The following is an 18,589-nucleotide window of genomic DNA, read 5'->3' on the forward strand; positions in this document are numbered from 1 at the left end:
TACCCACCTCACGCCCTTCCCAGCCCAAGGCCTCTCTCTCTCTCTCTCTCTCTCTTTTCTCTGCCTTGCTTGTGCTCGCCATGGCCCGATGAGGACGAGTCCAGCATTCTCTCTCATCCATCCCATGCCCCCATGCCCCTCGTTCGCCGCCCCAACAATGCTAGCTTCATCGCCGGTGCCCGCGCAGACCTGCCCTTCCTCCTCCCCTTCCTCGCCCCCAGCCTTTCCACCGAGCCATCTGCAGGAACGAGGGGAGCACAGCACCATGTCAAGAGCCCGAAGACAACACATGGCAGAGTGGTGGAGAAGGGAGAAGGCAGTCACGTGAGCTTGAAGGGACGAAATAGGAACGCTGATTTACAGCCCATCACCACTACATCCATTCATGATGGTCACGGTCACGCAGAAGATGGACGCTGGCGACAGGCACGAGGAGCGGCTTCTGCTTCTGGACTTGCCCAACATCCACCAAGACAGACGGCCCCCAATTCTTCATGGAGCCCATCAAGTGTCTGCCAGCTCTATGCCGACATTTTCGCCATCGCTCGTCAGCAAAGACGAAGTTATGCCTCAGTTGGGGCCTGGAATCCAGACGGCTCAGGCCCCCAATCGCCGTACTCGACATACAATCCGCCTGTCAACGAGGCCAAGGAAGAACACATAGCCCATGAGCGCTCCGCTGCTCTGGCCATCGAGAAGGAGCGTCTGCGGGTCTTCCTCGCTCGTTACGGACAACTGCAGGAGAAACAGTTGATGAAAAATGGACAATACCGATCCTTGCTTCGTCGTATTCTCAATTTCGAAGAGTGGCATATGCAAGAATTGCATGTCTCCACAGAATTGCATCGCGGCGACTGGCTCATCCGGACCTTCGCTGCACTAGATCGGTGTACATTTGTTCATATGAGACAGCACACACGCAGAACCAAGATCATCCACAATCCAGAGTGCACAACGTGGTGCTCGAAACTTCTCGAGGGCTTGGATGAGGAAGGACAGTCGCGCATGTGGAAGAACTGGGTCAAAATCGAACGTCCTCTCCAAGAGTCAATCTGGCGGCCACTCTTAATCTATCTGCTCGATTGCAAGCCTAGTCGTGCACTAGACTTTATGGAGGTACTCTGCCAAGATAAACGCATCAAAAAGAACCTAGATGTCGCAGTGCTTGCAGATGCTTTGGGTCATCTGTCCAGTCTACACCGAAACGGACAATACGATACAGATCCGGACTGGAATCCAGACTTTGTTATCAATGAGCTAGAGTTTGTCCCTGGATTTTACCGTATTTTCATTTGCATGTTTACGGAGCGCACGTACATGCTCCCTCAGGACCTTATCTACAGCCTTTCCCAATTTGCAGAAACGGAAGATCTCAAAGAGATATTTGACCTCCTCATCGAGTGCAAATTCCACTTCAGCTTCGATACGCTACTACACTGTGCTAATGTCTTTGCCGAGGCAGGGGAAGTGGATTATGCGCTGCGATGTCTGGAGAAGCTCAGCGAAGGTTGGCGTGGCGAAGGAGCTTGGGATGAGGTGGTGAATCGTCAAAGACTCCGCTGGACTTGTGCGCTGATATTGCGCAATAGCGCGAGTCAGGAATCAGGTTATCGCGCAACGCCGGGTCTGGTCGAGACTTTTGTGCGCATGGGTGTGAAGATGGATCTCACCCTTTACAACGTCGTCATACACAATGCCATGGAGGCAGGAGACTATGCGACAGCTTTCAAACTTTACAACTCGCTGGAAGAGCATAAACTCAACCCAGACACGCACACCCTCGGCATCTTACTACATGGGTGCATACTACAAGACAACCCCGCTATGTTCGGAGATTTCGCAAGACATTGCGAAAACGTCGCCAGAGAGACGCAGAATGCTTGGCTAGCGTCAGAGTACTTATACTACTGCTACGTCCGTCTTCAGGACAACGCGGATGTTGAAGAGTCCACGACTGACTTGTGGCTCGCATACCTCAAACTCTTCCAAGCATCAGGGTTGGAGTCACTCGTGAGTTTGCGAAGGCATCGTCTAAGGGACGAAATTGCGTCCTCTACACTAGAAGCAGGCATCCCATTGATAGACCCTTCCCCAATGGCGGTCTACATACTGTTGCAGGCGGAGATCAAGTACGCAATGTCTCTGGGTGATCAACCTGTGCAGATCCTGTATGATCAATTCAAAGTCCTTGTTCTCCTGGGACAGCATCCGAAACTCAGCGAGTTAGCCAAACAGCCCATTATCTGGAACGCCTTTCTTCTAGCCTTTTGTCGAAAGTTGCAGTTTGCCAGTGCCAGCCAAGTGATCAAGGACATGATGGACAACTCGCCGCAGCCAAACATCTACAGCTGGAACATCTTCATGCAGGCCTTCTTCAAATCCGGGCAAGTGCAGGCCGCCGAGCGCGTCTTTGAGATTATGCGCAGTCGCGGTGTCGACCCGGACCAGTACACACACGGCGTGATGCTTCGCGGGTACGCAAAGGCGCAGCTGGTCGATCAAATCGGCGAGACGATGCAGCATGTGGATGCAGAGCACGAAATGGATCCCCATCTCCTTCAGACGCTGTCGAGAATGGTCGACCGCGAGAAGCTGATGCGCGTGCTAGAGGAGTCTCGCATGGCAAAGCTAGCCAGGCTACAAGAGCAAGCGAAAAAGGAAGCGGCAGAGCGTGCAAAGAGGTGGGCTGTCCCAGAGTTCATCGACCCCGAGGATGAAGTTGCAGAGCTCCGCAAACTCGAGGCTGAGACGCAGACTGGGGTTGATGACGAGGACGAGGATGTGATTCAGAAGGCAGAAGAGCAGGTGAAGGAGCTACAGGGTCGGTTCGTACCCCCTGTCAAGCCGAAGGAGCGAAGGCGGCGGAGGCGCAGGAAGACGAGCCTGGAATCTGGGAATGGCGAAGAGTACTTTTGAGCAGTCTGGCTGGGTTGTGGGAAATCAGGTGGATTAATACATACATCATGTACAAATATACAAGACTTGTTTCAGCCATGTAGCCAATTTTTTTCATCATACACTTTGTTTATTTATTTCGTTTTACCATCTGCCTTTTATCCCATCTCATCGTATCACACCAGACCCATATCCAAACCCTGACTAGGCCAAACATCTCGCACTGTGTTGTGCTGTTCTGTACTGTATATGGTCACTTGTTTGGTCTTTTTAGTCTTTTTGGGGTCGACTGGTTGTATTCGTGGATTGGCGGGTTGAATGTGTGGTGTAGGATGTAGGATGGAATGATTTGGAGTTGGGGGGAAAGGGGTGTTGAAGTCAAGATCGAGGTTGAAGTCAAGGTGAGCAAAGGAGGGTCAAGTTGAAGTGAGCAGAGAAGAAAGGGGGCTAGTTTGTATATTGTGTCTATTTTACGGCCACGGTTTGGGTTATTCTTCCCATAGAGATGAGCGGGATGGAAATTGAAATCTCTCCTAGAAAGAACAGAGGATTGAATCTCTTCTAGAGTTGCAGGGAATTGAATCGCTTCTGGAATGGCAATGCACTTGCACTATAGTGTTGTATTCTCTGGCCTCCCCCCCCCCCCTCCACTTCCCCAAATCAACCCGCTTGCATAGCTCTCGTAAGAGCCACACGCTTGCTAAAAGGGCTGAGACTGCGCTGTCTCTGTACCGGGGCTGGAGGCGGTTGCGCAACAGGTGGCGCGGTGCAGTGATTCGACATAGCAGCAGGCTCATCAGCGAAGCGGTTTCGCGCCGGTGCAGGAGGAGCACGGGGCTCGCCGTTGTGGTAATCGCGCTCGCTGCTTCTCGGGTGCCGGGAACTAGGGGGCGATAGTTGTCGGGTGGCTGCTACCCGCTTCGAGTATGGGCTTGGGCTCCTGTCGTCACGGCTGTGTCGAGGCGGTGGTCGTCGTCGGGGAGGCGATGCGCCCCATCTGCCTCGACTGCTTGGAGCCCCGATTCTGGGCTGCTCCTCGGATATGTCCATGCGATCTGGGTTTCTTGACCTTGATCTGGACCTGGATCTGGACCCGGACCTCAAGGGGGAGAATCGCCGGTGTGGTGGCTTGTCGTGGCTTCTTCCTCTTCTTCTTGCGCCCCGGCTGCGCGAGTGTGCGCTGCCGCTTCGGTCTCGATGGGATCTGGCGGCGCCATCCTCGATCGAGGGGCGCAGACGTGAGGATTGGGAGCGTGATCTTCGGCGGCCGCGTTCACCGGGGCTGAAGGAGCTCATGCGCCGTCGAGTGTTGCGGTCGTATTCGCCCTCGCTGTCGGATGAGCGTGAGTCCATGGATTCCGATCGTCGTCTGCGCTTCTGACCGCGCGCCTTTGCGTAGCCTTCTCTGGACTGGTGTGCGTTGTGTTTTCGCGGTGGGGGCGATGGTGAGCGAGAGGGCGAGCGGTTGGTGGATATGGTGGACACTGAGTCTGCAGATGACGAGGGAGAGCGTGAGCGTCGTCGATCCTCTTCTTTCTTCTTGAGAATCTCGTCGGCGACGCCCTTCTTGCGTAGCAGTTCGGTGGGGACTTGGGTGGTGAGTTTTGGCTGGAGGTTTGGGTTGAGCAGCTGCTGGGTCCTCGAGGGCCGCGACTTGTATGGCCGTTCTTGCGCAGACGTGGTGCACTCGTAACTGTAGTGGCCTCTTTTCAGGCATTTTTGGCAGAGCGTGTCGGCTGAAGCCTTGGAGCGCCCGGTGCCTGGACGACGGAACATGGCGGGCGAGGTAGGAGTGTCGACTATGTCTCTCACTTTCTGCCACGCTTTGTTTCACACGCTTGTTGCTATATCGAGGACTCACAACGCGGACGCGACTGGGGGAAGTACGGTCGACTACTACTCTATAGCAGACGAGAAACCATGGCACGTGACGTGTCGGAGAAATGCGTCGGACACGTGCACGGACATGGAAAACGACGCCCAACTTTGCGGCCTCAGCCTCACTCTCGGCTCGGCTCTCTCTCTCTCTCTCTCGCGTCCTCTTCTGTCTCTTCGCTCTCCCCCTTCTTTTTCGCTGTTTGTTTGTGTGTTTGTGTGTGTTCTCTCTGTGTCTGTGTCTGTGTCTGTGTCTGTGTCTGTGTCTGTGTCTGTGTCTGTGTCTGTGTCTGTGTCTGTGTCTGTGTCTGTGTCTGTGTGTCGAGCCTTGTTGCGCGTGCAGCTCTCTCCCCCGCCTTTCCCTCCCCTCAGCCTGGTCCCGCTGCCTCATCCTCCCACCCTGCAATTCACCGTAGTCGCCTGTAGAGTACAGAGGCACATAGTCCTGCGCCCTCTGCCTCTGCTACCTAAACAGGCTGTCTGCTTGGCTGCTGTTGTCCTTCTTCCCCACTACCCGCCACCCACTAGACGCCCGCAACTTGAGCTTGAACTTTTGCACGCACGTCTGCCGTCACGGCTGCTTCACCGCATTCCCTCACCCACAACCTACGCTCGCCCTACTACCACCACCACCATCACCACCACCATCACCACCAACACCACAACCACAACCACAACAACCACCAACCACCAACCATCCACCACCACCACGACACAACCTACTGCTACGAATGTCGGCACACCAACATGTCCTGCTTTCTGGCCACGGCTATTGCGACTTTCCTTGAGCATCCCATTTCCTGAAACAAAAAAAACTTTAGTCCATCACTTCGGTTACCAAACCTACCTTCCTTTCGCTCCCACAACCATCTATTCTGTGGCCCTTGGAGCTCCGTGAAGTCTCGACGCGTCTCAGCAAAAGCATCTGTCACTGGATCGGGCGCTGAAGCTGCTACCGATCTATTCACACATTCTCAACTTCGATTTTCTTCCCCGCTTTTGGGCCTGTAGCTGCGCAACAGCGTGCAAGCAGCTGCCACGCAACCACACGACCTTCTTTCAACCCTGCCATAGCCGTCGCACACGAACCGTCATGGCGTCTGCAATGCCAGCACCTGCTGAACAGGCCCAGCTGAGACCCTCTTTTGCAAAAGTAAGTGCCTGTCTCATCTTCTTCTCGCGCGACGGGACTGACCTGCTTAGGTCGCGGCTTCCGCCCTCAAGTCCCAAGCTTCAAAAGACGCTGCCCCCAAACCCCGGCCACCGGTCGCAACACCCAGGGTATCGGTCCACGCGCAAAAAGCGCGTTCCATGTCTGCCTCTGGCAATGGCGAGGCCGCCAAGGGGGTGGTTGGCCACAACGCAAATGGCAAAGTTACTCAGCCTGATGGCAGTCCAGCGGGTCAAGCAGTCCAGCCAGTCGAACCCACTTCGCTATCGTCTGCCGTGCAGCCACCCGAAGTGAAAACGGACGGTCGAGACGGACCGCAGTCGGCCACGATTGTGAAGGTCGCTGCTGCAGAAGACAGTAGCACACAACTATCTTCTTCAGATGGCTCTGGAAAGCCTCCTAGCATCGATGGCAAGAGCGTCGCTTCGGGCACAACCTTTGCTCTCGACGAGAAGGAGTCGCTTAGACCAGATGATAGCGCTAGCCTCCGTGCAGTCGAGGAAGAGGACATCACCTCTCCCCCAGAGTCGGTCATTGCAGACTCTCGACAGGGTTCTGACAACGGCGCCGCCCGTGCGTTCCGCGACCAGCTCCATGAGATTGCAGTCATGAACCCTCAGCCTCATCGCGGTGTTCCCCCAGGCCGATTTCCCAACCTGCCCAACAGTTCGCAAACCCTATATGACCCCAGTCAGTCGGCGAACGGAGCAAGGCCCATCTCCCAGCCATTGGTTAATGGGCCGCCAAACATGCCTGCCATTCCAGACGAGAAGTTACTGGAAGCGCTCCAATCCCCTCGCGATCGCTTGTTTGTGGTCAAAATCGAACAGGACTTTATCGATTTCATCAAAGACTCGCGGTAAGATGCGATGTGTTGCAATCGAATATTCATCATGGCTGACTGATGGGGTTTCTAGTGAAAGCGAATACTCTCTGCCCAACTGCAATACCTTCTACAGGATGCTCGCTCATCGTCTTGCTGATTATTACCTGCTGGGCCACGTCGTTGATAACACAATGACCGGCGTGAAAATTACGCGCACACCATACTGTAGAATGTAAGCTACAAAGCCCATATCTTGCTCGGCTTGTGCTAATGTCTCGTAGCCCTCCTCCTGTCTCACAAATGGTCGACCCTGCAAAGGGCAACAGTACGCCCCCGGTGGAACTTCCTGCTCGCAAGATTATGCGTCGCGATGATGGTAAATCGGGAACGAATACGACAGCCAACTCGCAGAATCCCTCCAAGACCACCTCCGAGATGGGTGGCAGTGAGGGAAGTAACGATGGTACGGACGGCAAGGAGAAGGGCGCCCTCACGCGTGAAGAACGCGAAGCTCGCTACCGCGAAGCTCGAAAGCGCATCTTTGGCGAGAAGAGCGAGGAGAACGAGACAGCTGAGGGGACTGGATCAGGGGAAGAGAATGATAAGAAAGATATCTCGAGGTCAAGCTCGGCGTCTGGAAAGAAGAAGGCCGTTAGGAAACAGCGAAACTATGACGACGACGACTTCCAAGCTCGATCCCACTTCAACGCATACTATCCGCAGCAATACCCGGTGCCCGGCTATCAGGGAGACAGTGTAGTCTACTACAACGGCTTTCCGGGCCCCGCACCAAACGCGCAGTACACAGGCATGAATGTTGCTGCATCTCCGCCACCATCCTACAGCGCACCATACCCTACCATGATGTCGCCGGACATGCAGTCACAGTCACAATACGGTTGGAATCATCAGCAGTACCCGCCTCCCAACAATTCAATGATGTACCCTGGCTGTGGGCAGGGGCAGAATGGATATGATCTCTCGGCGGACTTTCAGCGTGGCATGTCATCGTTTCAGAACGCAGGCATGGCTTCGCAGGTTACACCGAAGATGGCCAATCCACAGATGGCCCCGTATCAAGACAACTACCAGCATCCTCAACACGCGCCCATGACCTCAGGCTGGCCCCAGGCCCCTCAGCAGCCCTCGTACCCAATGGCACCGACTTCTGGCAATCGACCCATGTCGGCACCACACCAACCGCCAATGCCCGGGCCATACCCGTACCCATACCCACCCAATGGTTACAATGGGAAGCCGAATCGCAACCAACATCCTGTTCCTGGTAGTTACACACGGCCTCAATTCAATCCGGCAACGCAGTCCTTCATCCCGCATGGTGTCCCCTCATACATGGGCCACGGTCCTCCCCAGATGCCTGGCTACGGTGTCTTTCAAGGCCCAAACCAGAATTCCATAAATGCCCAAATGCCTCGACAAAGTCCGTCGGCCAACTCGACGCCGTCATTCGGGTCTCCTCAGAGCATGCAGGGCAACAGTGCAGGCTCATCGATGAACAGGATTGCCTCGCAGCCCGGCGAACAGTCTGGGCTACAGAACAGCATCGCCAAGTACGGAACGCCTTCGCACCTGCCTCCTAAGCCACCTGCTCCTGCTCCGGTTCAGCAGTCGGTGCCCAAATTCGCTCTGCCCTCGATGACACGGGTCCCCAGCAACATGTCCAACGGCATGGTCAGCAATGGCCAGCCGAATCCGAATAATCCATCGCTCAATTAATGCCCTCATGACCGGTCCTCTTTGCAGTATGGCGATGATGCCACTCTTTTTGCTTGCATTCTCTTTGGGCGATTTGCCTACCTTGACGGATCAGACGGACAGGCAGGGCATATGGCGCTTTCGGCGTTGCGGGAAAAGGTTTTGTTTGAGTAATCACAAGCACGGTCTCTGCAGCATTTCGAGGACAAAGGGGCTTGGTCGGAGTCTAGTCTAGTCATGCTTTGGGGTCGGTGTCATTTGTTTTGGGCGTGTACGCGGGCGCAGGGGACAAGTAATATATGGAAATACAGTGATGATGAATTAAGCAATAATGGCCTTGTTGTGATGCTGTTTGAATCCATGATGTCAAATCTAGATGCAATCAGACCCATGCCTAGAAGATACATGTTTGTACATTTCTCAGTGCTGCCTATCTCTCTCTCTCTCCCTAGTTCTCAAGGACCTTGAAGCTAGAAGGAGTAGGATTGTAGCTGGAGAGATTAGTATTGAAGCTGGAGAAGGTAGAACCCGAGGACCTTGGGCTGGAACTCGAGGAACGGGAACTAGAACTTGAACTCGAGGGACTTGGGCTATTACTATAGCCAAGGCTAGATGGGAAAGCGGGAGAGCGTGGTGCTTGAGGGTACCGGTAAGCCTGGATATCGTATTCTGTATTTGTCTACTTCCTAGCCTCCTCACTTCCCTCACCCCTCTTAGATATCCACCCGCTTCTCCCTTGCCTTTTCTCTTTTCCGCTCCCTTTTCTAGAATTATAATGGAGATTAATTTAGACCTATATATATATATATATATATATATATGTGTGTGTGTGTGTGTAATGAATTTCCTACAACTACTCTAAACATGTCTTTCTCTTGGTCTCTAGACTAGTGTCTACATCTACTACATCTCTACTACCTACAACTACAGCTACAACTACATACACCCCACGCAGCATGCAGCATGCAGCATGCACCACGCACCATGCACAATGAACACACATACCTAGTCCATCTCCTCCACACGACAACAGCAGCACGACACGACACATGTTTGCCCCTCTCGCCAATCTCTCATCTCCAATATTACTTTGAATTCCATTTCCAATCTCTAGCATCAATTCCAAATCCAACACTAATACTCCTGCAATCCCAATCCCAATTCCAATCTCAATCCATCTCCACCCCACGACTTCCCTACCACAGCCACTCTCAACTCCCCACTCCCCACTTTCCACACAAAACAGCAGTGTACAAGCGCGTAGCGTAGCCTCCAGTCAGACATATGCAAACGCACACATACACGTACTCTACACGCACCACATACATACCAAGTAGCAGCCCAGAGGCATAAAAACTTCAAAAATCTGTGTTAAAAAGGTAGTTAAAAGTTTGATAGTCGAGCAAATAGATACACATGCAAAGGAACAGAAATAGTCCAATACAACGCCGACCGTTATGGTATATGATGAAAAGACCCGGGCCCTAGCAAGGAAACAAAAACACAAAGGAAAAAAAAGAAAATGTAGGTAAAGATTGGTGGGGAGATGGACGGATACGGAATAATGTCTGGTGATGGTGGTGGTAATAATGATGAAACGAATAGATGCGTTGCAATGTACAAATTAGCATTGTGTCAAAACACAAAGACGACACTTTTCAACCGGCCACAAGTGGAAATCTAAAAGTTTTGAGCAATTCCCGAATTTCCCTGTTGGGGGAACACACTTGGATTCTCAATCCTCGTGTTCCGCCTCGCACTCACATCCCGTATTATCGGCTGCGGGTTCGGGTTGGAGCTGCTATAAGGCTCTGGCTGACCATAGGGATCAGGCTGGCCATAGGGGTTATTGCTCTGGTAGTAGCCCTGGTCATTGTAGTAGTCCTGTGAGTTGGCGGCCGCCGGCATGCCTGGGTAGTCGGCCGAATTATCCGAGTGGTCGGCTGCCGAGTAGCGCGAGGAAGCGTTGGAGACACCGCGACGCACGCCAACAGCGTTGTTGGCAGAGTTTGTCGCAGCCGCGCCATTGGCAGCGCCCAGGGCGCCCAGGCCGTCTGAGTCGAGCGTTTCGCGGCGTCCGTCGAAGAGGGGTTCGTTCGACTGCACATCCGAATAGGTGCCCTGGGTAGGCGAGTTGGGGATCGGCGCGCTGTTGTAGCCACCAGGGTTGCTGTTGCTGTCCGAGTACGTCATGCCAGAGGTCAGGGTGGTCGAGGCCTTGCGATTGGAGCTCGTCGCCGTGTTGCCCCAGCCACGGTAGCCGCTGTCGTCCTCGGCCATGGCGAGACCACCCACAGCGGGGAGCGTCGGGTCGTGGTTGGGGTTGAAGCCGTATTCCTCAACCTCCTTTCTGCGCTCGTCTTCGGCCGTCTTGCGCTGCTTGCGTTTGCGCCACAAGAACAGACCGCCGAGGACGAGCAGGGCGACGGCGACTACGGGAATAACGACCGCAATAGCTGTCCTGCCGCCGGTGCTGAGACCACCACCCGAGCCGCCTCCGCCTTGGGCATTTTGCAGCTGTGTCGGGTCGGTGCTGGACGGGCGAGCGGTGCCAGTGGTCACGGCGGTAGGTTCGGGCGCGCGACTAGGGCCTTGGACGGTAGATGTGATGACAATCACGGTCGGTTGCGCACCAGGTCCCTGTGGAGTCGAGGTGACGAAAATGGTCGTGACTTCGGTACTTGGGGCAGGCTGTGAGGCAGTGACAACCTGGGTCGTGTCTTGGCTAGGTGGCGGCGAGGGTGGTGGCGAAGGAGGTGCGGACGACTCTGTTGGCGGCGGCGAGGGCGGCGGTGGTGATGGTGATGGTGCTGGTGGTGCACTCGAGACAGCAGGTGGTGGTGGTGGTGCTGACGAGGCTGCCGGAGGGGGAGGATTCGGCGACGGTGCCGGTGGAGGCGCACTCGAAGGCGACGGCTGGCTCGCAGGTGGAGGCGAAGGGCTTTCGGGGGCCGGCGGACTCGAGGCTGGAGGGGCCGCTGAGGATTGGTTAGACGAGGGCGATGGGGCAGCAGGAGACGGTTGTGAGGGTTGTGAAGATTGCGGCGGCGCGGCCGAAGGCGCTGCAGAAGGTGTTACAGGCGGCAAGGAAGGAGGCGAGACAGCGGGAGGAGACTGCTGGGGCAAAGAAGGAGAAGGTAGAGATGGAGGAGATGGGACATTGGATGGAACAAGGGAAGGCTGCAACGTACTGCCAGGGACGCTGGTCGACATGGTGACGACTTCTCGACGCGGAGAGCGAGGTCAAGAGAGAGAGAAGAGGTCAGAGATGTCGGACGGCGAACAGGGAGGAGAGACAAGGAGGAAAGGCGAGGGAAACACCAGAAGCGATGATGTGATGGACCCGCAGCCAACAATGACGGACTGGCTGGCGGTGGAGGCGAGGCGATGGTGCGATGAGTGGGCACTGGATGGATAGCACGGAGCGGAGCAGAGCCGCCGTGATTAAAAAAAAACGGGGAGTCGATTGGGTGAGGGAGACACTCAGGAGGAGGATGTTGGGCGGAATGCAGTAGCACATGCAACAACAGGACAGGAGAGAGATGCTCGTGCTACGAGTGGCCCCAATGCAGTGGAAGAGAGGACAAGTGATGGATCTGATGAGGATGTACACGAGTTACGATATCTGCCCACCTTTGGGAAGGATTGGGGGGAGGGGAGGGGGTGGAAGTGGGTGCCAAAGAGGGAGGTGGGTGGTGGGTGCAGGAGCCAGGAGACGGCCGGCTGGGCAGCGTGCGAAAGTGGAGAATGGCTGAGCGGGTTTGCCAATTGAATGTCAATGCAAGCGATGCCCTGGCTGGCCCAAGAAAAGGAAAAAAAAAAGAGAGAGAGAGAGAGAGAGAGAGAGAGAGAGAGAGAGAGAGAGAGAGCAGCGCCAGCACTAACGTCAACACTACTGTACGGTTAGGTATATTGTGCAGCAGTAGTCTTTTGGAGAGCCGCTCTACAGGGTCTGCCTGGAATCTAATCACGACTTGTGACATTGTATCGACGGCAGTGAATTCATTAACCCGAACAGTAGCCATGCGATTTGCATGCAATGAACCATGGATAGAATCATCCTCTATAAAAAACGAACAAGCCAACGCAAGCAGAGAAATAAGGAAATAAGGAAATAAGGAAAAAAAGAAAGAAAGAAAGAAGAATGGGCCAACAGTTGTCCTGTCTGTCGTCTGCTCACTCTCACACCCATCCACTCACTCTTACAATCTATTCACTCTTACAATCTATTCACTCTTACAATCTATTCACTCTTACAATCTATTCACTCTCACAAACCATTCACTCTCACAAACCATTCACTCTCACAATCCATTCACTCTCACAATCCATTCACTCTCACTCACACCCATTCACGGCAGACACCCGGAAGAGAGGCTGACGGGCCCAATCTGGCCTAGCTTCCTTTCTCCCCCAGCCCTAAACCAGCAGGTGCCGATGCTGGGTGATCCCGGCGACTGCGCTAGAGCCCGATAGAGACAAGCGCCTTTGCAGTGCCCTCTCCTCTCTCCTTTCCCACCTGAGCTCGACACGACGACGAGGATGCGGATCCACGAGATGGATCTACACACCCCATGGCTGGCATGGAGAGCGGGGGGGTACGTGTCGAGGGGGTCAAACGTGCCCCCTTGTCTACCATACCACAATAACGATACTCTGTATACATGCAACCCCAATTGCCCAGTTCCCCATGCCGCGCAGAGAGATACATTCACACCACCGCCGCTATACGAGCTCAACCTCAACCTTCTCCCCTCCCCTCTCCTCCATCTTCACCAAGTAGTCCGTGCGCTCGTGATGGGTCCATCTCAATTTGGCCACTTTTCTTAATATAGCTCGGGCTGGCGGGACTAGTGCAATTGAGCTAGGTACTACGGCGAGATGGTGATAGGCCGATGAGGTTACATGTACATTCATTCATTCATTCATTCATTCATTCATCCATTTGGTACATACAGTAGCGTCATGTATCTCTCTCTCTACACCTATGATATGTGTACCTACATACGATGCTGGCTATGCTGGCTATGTACCTATATCTAGATATTCTAATCTCTGCCTCCACCATCCCCGTTCCGCCCTTCTCTCAATAGTGCAATTCCCAGTCTAGGCATTCATCGTCCATGACGACCAACCTTCCATCCAACCTCACATGCCATGGTACACTACCCACTCCCGTCAATAGTGCGCTGCGCTGTCCTCGAACACCAACAAACTACCAACGCTACCCAAGGTACATACACATAGCCATACATACATCCGGTACCATGCCCATTGCATCGGCCCATTCCCCGGCCACGCCGCGGTAATTTCTCGCCCCGCGCCCACTTCTTTTCTGCGCTGCTCAAATTTCTGCTTACACTGCGCGCGCGTGCGTGCATGCTTGCGTGTGCGTGCGTATTGCTCACCCCCCCCCCCCATCAAACCAACCCATCCAAATTCAACGGGGGAGATTTGCAGAGCTTGGGACAGATGGCACAGGAGTCTGCACGTCTTGCATCCCCCCCTCCCCCTACCCCTAGTTCAAACGATTCCTCAACGATCTACAATGGATGTGTAAAAACACACAAATCGTATGGTCAAGATGTGTTTACGCGGCCGTACCATAGGCAAAGTGTCTTTGTTCCACAAAGGTTGAAGGATCTGGGTGGGGAAAGCTTGGTGTGCTGCGTTGGTGGGGCCATGCAATGTTGCTGGTCAACCGTCGTTCGGCAATCGAGAGCGACTAACGTGATGCGGTTGCGGCCAGGACTCTGTGGACTACAATCAAGTGCTCCTCCTAGTATTGGTTGGGTACCGTTTGAAGGGGGAAGCGAGCACCAACAATCAGAGGGCGAGGGCTGATTGTGTTGGACGCTGGCGTGTTTAGTTGGGCGGCAGAATCGATGGAAGAGAGGCTTGATGCAGATTTGGAGATGTCGTCATCATCTCGCACATTGTGGACATGTATCGAAGAAGCTCATCTACTTGGGTCTAGGTAGTACCGTACAGACATCTAAAATGTGTGTGTGTTGTCCCATGATTCCTGCAAATTAATCCCACAAACCAATCTGCCTGCCCATCGTCAAGTCATCCCAGATACGGTAGTAGACTGGCTGCTAGATCAAGCCAGGGATCACGGCCTTGCGCCCACCCAACTTGTCCTTGCCAAACTTCTTCTCATACCACCTCTTCCCCTGCAACGCCCTAGGCAACATGGTCGAAATCTCATTCACCAAAAACGTTCGCGCAGGCACACACCTCAGTCCGCCCATCATCCACCATCCTCCCCACTCGATCCACTCGCATAGATAATGCGCATGTAGCACGTACTTGAACAGCCCATTCTTAGGCACCATGTACACTTTATCCACGCTCTCCACCGCCCTGCCCTCTTCCTTTGCCAGTTTCCGCTGCTTGCGGTCGGCACTGCGTCGAATCTCGCGCAGATCGTCGTCGTGAAAGATGTTGCCTAGGAGACCCCAGCACCAAATGACCAAGCCGACAAACATGTATTCTGCCCGGCTTGCCCATTCGCTTTGGTGCGTGGGGCCGTAGCCTGCTAGGTAGCCGCCTATGGACACGGCGTTGAGGAGTTGAAAGGTAAATGCCAGGAACCATACCAGTGGGTGCATGGGCGACATGCTGGGATTCAAAAACAGCGGCGAGAGCACCGCGCGGTAGATGTAGTGTATAACCTACCATCCATCGTTAGCGACATCCATGATCCTGAGTTGAGTGAACCAGGAGGAGGAAAAGGGGTGGAATCGTACAAAACATCCCGCCATGGTCCAATTCCCAATCGGCAACTTTTCAATCCCCAGTTCCTGCGGTAAACTGTACATGATATACAGCAACGCCATGAAACCCACACTCTCCATCGTCGCCCACCCAATCTTTCCCGGGATATTGAACCGAGATTCCGTCGACGTTTTACCCTGCGGATACCACTCTACCAACCATTGCACTGCCGTAATCTGCAAACAACGACCCATCAGCAAAAAGCAATCCATTGCGTGCGGCACGAGCACGAATCATGTATATCAAGAAATAGCAAGACTCACAATTGGAAAAAACTGCCAGATATAACACACAAACTCCCAATTCTCGCGCGACGGCGGCAACCAATTCTGCGCAATCGCCATGCAGGATTGAGACGTGTGGGAATTTAGTTGAATAGAAATTAAGTCGAGAGTTGGGTAACAGAGAAGATGGACAATGTTCCTGTGTGTAGGTGCACGAGTTAAGTTATTATTCTATTAAAACCAGAATTCTTTATGTTTCTGGCCCAAGGAAACAGTGTGTGTTGTAGAAAAACTCCAGAGGTTGCGAAAGTGACAAAGTGGTGGAATGGTGAGGTCATGGCATAAACAGTCCTATCCGCGCCAAGCCGAAGCGCGTTTATAAAGGAACAGTTGACCAGACGCCGACCTAGTCCGGTTTGGGTCGTCGGAGATGACTCGCACACATCCTATCCTTCAGCACCCGCCCCAACCCCCCGCGAGCAAATTTCTAGCCCTCATCGTGCCACTTGTACTTCACCAATGCGCTCCTCCATGACCAGAATACAGTCCATGTCGCAATATATTATGTGCGATCCCACGACTTTTCATCAAAACCCAACTAGTCTCCTTAGCTCAATTGGGAGAGCGCCAGACTGAAGTCATCAGTCACTAAATCTGGAGGTATCGTGTTCGATCCACGAAGGGGACAACGTGCCTGAGTTTGTACTCGGGATTCTTCGAACTTTCTTTTTTTTGCTCGCGTGTGTATCTGTCGAGTATTCGTTTTTGTGGGGGATTACCGGGGCTAGTGGATATTGTTGCCTGCACCATGACTAGAGGAGCAACAGATACACACAGATAGCAGAGCGATTTACTCAGTTTTCAAGGCAATTGACGTTTACGCTCTCTGATGGCGACTATCATGATGAAATCAAACAGACAACATCACTACGCCCGCAAATCTTGACACCCATTCAAACATGTCAAGACTAGATAGAGTTGACTCGCATCTCATTACTTTATTCTATCCATCTATAGCCAGCCTCTCACGAACAACCTCTTCATCGCTTACCCCCCGTGGCCCCACTAGCCACTAGATCCGCCTCTGCAACAGGCGGCACGTCTTCCGTCCTCAACATCTCCGGCTGCCTGGCCTCATTCTTCTTATTGATACCCCTCGCGCCAGGCGTCAAATAAGTGTTATCCAGCGTGGGCAGCTCCTCGCCGGGCGTAGGATGCCAGTGCTTGCTCTTCCAGGGCGTCACGCCGAGAATATACATGGTGTCGATTTCCTCGAGGCTGCGGCCGTGGGACTCGCATACGAAGAAGTAGACGACGAGAGCGCCGGCGAAACAGCAGCCTGCGAAGACGTAGCCGTAACGGTAGTCGATGGCCGAGGTGATGTAGGGTGTGACTGAGGTAGGTTAGTACGCATGCCGGGAGAAGAAGAAGTGCATGGAAAAAGGATGGACTGAGAAGGCCGGCACGTACAGAAGGAAAGCAGAAAGTTCCATGTCCAGTTGCTGGCTGTGGCTAGAGCCATGCACTTTGCACGGCAGCGACTGGGGTAGATTTCACCCTGGAAAAATTCGTCAGCGTCAACTCTTTACCATGATGACTGTATATTGAGAACTTACGACTACAGCCCACACAATCGGGCCCCATGTCATGGCGAATCCGGCAATGAAGAGACATGCAAATGTGATCATGGCGTAGCCAACACCCTGGCTCGAAGTGCCATTGTCGTTTTCAAGTGCAAAATGACCGAGCGAGGCAAAGACGAGGAAACACATGAACATCCAGAGCGCACCGTAGATCAAAGAAGGGCGACGGCCGTATTTTTCGACAATGTAGAGGCCCGGGAATGTTGTTCCAAAGTTGACGGCGCCGAGAATGATGGAGGTGACGTAGGAGTTGCTGATCCCGACCGAGTTGAAGATGGTTGTTCCATAGTAGAAGTAACTGATAGTGTGTGAGCAATAGCTTGTAGGCTAGAGACGAGAAAGAGCTTACTAGTTGGCGCCAGTCAACTGCTGCAGAGCTTGGAGTGTGATACCAAGAAGCACACGGTACCCCATTCTCGGACCAGTAAAAATCTCATACCACGGGTGATGATCGCCGCCAGCACGCTCAGCCTCGAGCTTCTTTTCAATCTCGCGGATCTCGTTGACGACTTCTGGGTGGTCCTCGGCTACACCATATGTAAGCGCAATGGTGTGTCGCGCGCTGTCAATCTTGCCCTTGCGGTACTCCCACCGCGGAGACTCTTGCATGAACAGGATACCGACTATCATCAGGACAGACCAGATGAAGCCAATACCCATTGGTAGTTTCCACGACCTCGCGCTAGAATCTGCCTCGGTGCCAAAGTTGATGCAGTATGCAACGAAGATGCCCAGTGTAATGAAGAGCTGGTAGCATGACACGAGCGCACCGCGAACGTAACGAGGAGCAGTCTCCGACTGATACATTGGCGTCAAAACACTCAAGCCGCCTACACCAAGTCCAGCCACCCATCTGCCGAGTGACACTTGATACCATACGCCTGTTGTGGTGATTTGGACAATGACGCCGACGCAGAAGATGATGTTCCAGAAGACAATCGAGTATTTCCGACCGAATTTGTCGGCAATGGGAGCAGCGATGAGAGCGCCCATGAGTGTGCCAATGGAAAGCTGCAATCCTGTCAGAATTCGTGACCTTTAAGCAGAAACATTGCCAACATACCAGCGCAACAATCAAGCCCGATCGCCAGTTACTAAATTTCAGACCTCCTTGTTCGTCTGTTTCGTCGGCAAACCTCTCGAGGAAATCAGGCATCTCGATGAAACCTGAGATTTGACCAGTATCCTACGTTCCATGTCAGTGCTGTGTTGAATTCGGCGATATACTGTAAATCTTACATAGCCAAAGATAAAACCACCCATGGACACAACGATAGCCATTGCAATAATGCGCACACGAAATATGTCCTTCATCCCGACCTGCAGAATCTGGGGCTTCTTCTCCAGATCTGCCGCCATGGCCGACGACGCAGGCGACTCCTCGTGCCTCCTGCCCTTGAACCGATCTAGTATCGCCATGACGTTCGTTGTGTAGGATGTGGGCGTTGCAGTCAAGTCA

At 53.5% G+C, this 18,589-nt stretch overlaps 7 protein-coding genes across 7 annotated transcripts; 2 read left to right on the forward strand and 5 right to left on the reverse strand.

The window, feature by feature from the left end:
* Nucleotides 1–132: 132 nt before the first annotated feature.
* IAQ61_000016 (uncharacterized protein) lies at nucleotides 133–2,916 on the forward strand (the record flags this gene model as incomplete). Its single annotated transcript, XM_003835115.1, has 1 exon — nucleotides 133–2,916. One exon carries the CDS (start codon nucleotides 133–135, stop codon nucleotides 2,914–2,916), a length of 2,784 nt encoding a protein of 927 aa, XP_003835163.1.
* Nucleotides 2,917–3,555: 639 nt separating this feature from the next.
* On the reverse strand, nucleotides 3,556–4,671 carry IAQ61_000017 (uncharacterized protein; the record flags this gene model as incomplete). Its single annotated transcript, XM_003835116.1, has 1 exon — nucleotides 3,556–4,671. One exon carries the CDS (start codon nucleotides 4,669–4,671, stop codon nucleotides 3,556–3,558), a length of 1,116 nt encoding a protein of 371 aa, XP_003835164.1.
* A 694-nt stretch (nucleotides 4,672–5,365) lies between these two features.
* Nucleotides 5,366–5,695, reverse strand: IAQ61_000018 (uncharacterized protein; the record flags this gene model as incomplete). The annotated part of the gene is made up of 2 exons (XM_066094496.1): nucleotides 5,366–5,539; nucleotides 5,618–5,695. The coding sequence occupies 2 exons, from the start codon at nucleotides 5,693–5,695 to the stop codon at nucleotides 5,366–5,368; spliced, it is 252 nt and encodes an 83-aa protein (XP_065955349.1).
* Nucleotides 5,696–5,863: 168 nt separating this feature from the next.
* IAQ61_000019 (uncharacterized protein) lies at nucleotides 5,864–8,504 on the forward strand (the record flags this gene model as incomplete). Its single annotated transcript, XM_003835117.1, has 4 exons — nucleotides 5,864–5,923; nucleotides 5,974–6,800; nucleotides 6,859–6,999; nucleotides 7,049–8,504. The coding sequence occupies 4 exons, from the start codon at nucleotides 5,864–5,866 to the stop codon at nucleotides 8,502–8,504; spliced, it is 2,484 nt and encodes an 827-aa protein (XP_003835165.1).
* A 1,659-nt stretch (nucleotides 8,505–10,163) lies between these two features.
* IAQ61_000020 (uncharacterized protein) lies at nucleotides 10,164–11,696 on the reverse strand (the record flags this gene model as incomplete). The annotated part of the gene is made up of 1 exon (XM_003835118.1): nucleotides 10,164–11,696. The coding sequence occupies one exon, from the start codon at nucleotides 11,694–11,696 to the stop codon at nucleotides 10,164–10,166; it is 1,533 nt and encodes a 510-aa protein (XP_003835166.1).
* Nucleotides 11,697–14,581: 2,885 nt separating this feature from the next.
* Nucleotides 14,582–15,106, reverse strand: IAQ61_000021 (uncharacterized protein; the record flags this gene model as incomplete). The annotated part of the gene is made up of 1 exon (XM_003835120.2): nucleotides 14,582–15,106. The coding sequence occupies one exon, from the start codon at nucleotides 15,104–15,106 to the stop codon at nucleotides 14,582–14,584; it is 525 nt and encodes a 174-aa protein (XP_003835168.2).
* A 1,421-nt stretch (nucleotides 15,107–16,527) lies between these two features.
* Nucleotides 16,528–18,549, reverse strand: IAQ61_000023 (uncharacterized protein; the record flags this gene model as incomplete). The annotated part of the gene is made up of 6 exons (XM_003835121.2): nucleotides 16,528–16,880; nucleotides 16,958–17,045; nucleotides 17,104–17,428; nucleotides 17,480–18,141; nucleotides 18,194–18,316; nucleotides 18,370–18,549. The coding sequence occupies 6 exons, from the start codon at nucleotides 18,547–18,549 to the stop codon at nucleotides 16,528–16,530; spliced, it is 1,731 nt and encodes a 576-aa protein (XP_003835169.2).
* Nucleotides 18,550–18,589: the final 40 nt, after the last annotated feature.

The sequence above is a fragment of the Plenodomus lingam genome (assembly GCF_022343315.1).
Source record: "Plenodomus lingam strain CAN1 chromosome Unknown contig_1, whole genome shotgun sequence".
Classification (NCBI taxonomy): Eukaryota; Fungi; Ascomycota; class Dothideomycetes; order Pleosporales; family Leptosphaeriaceae; genus Plenodomus; species Plenodomus lingam.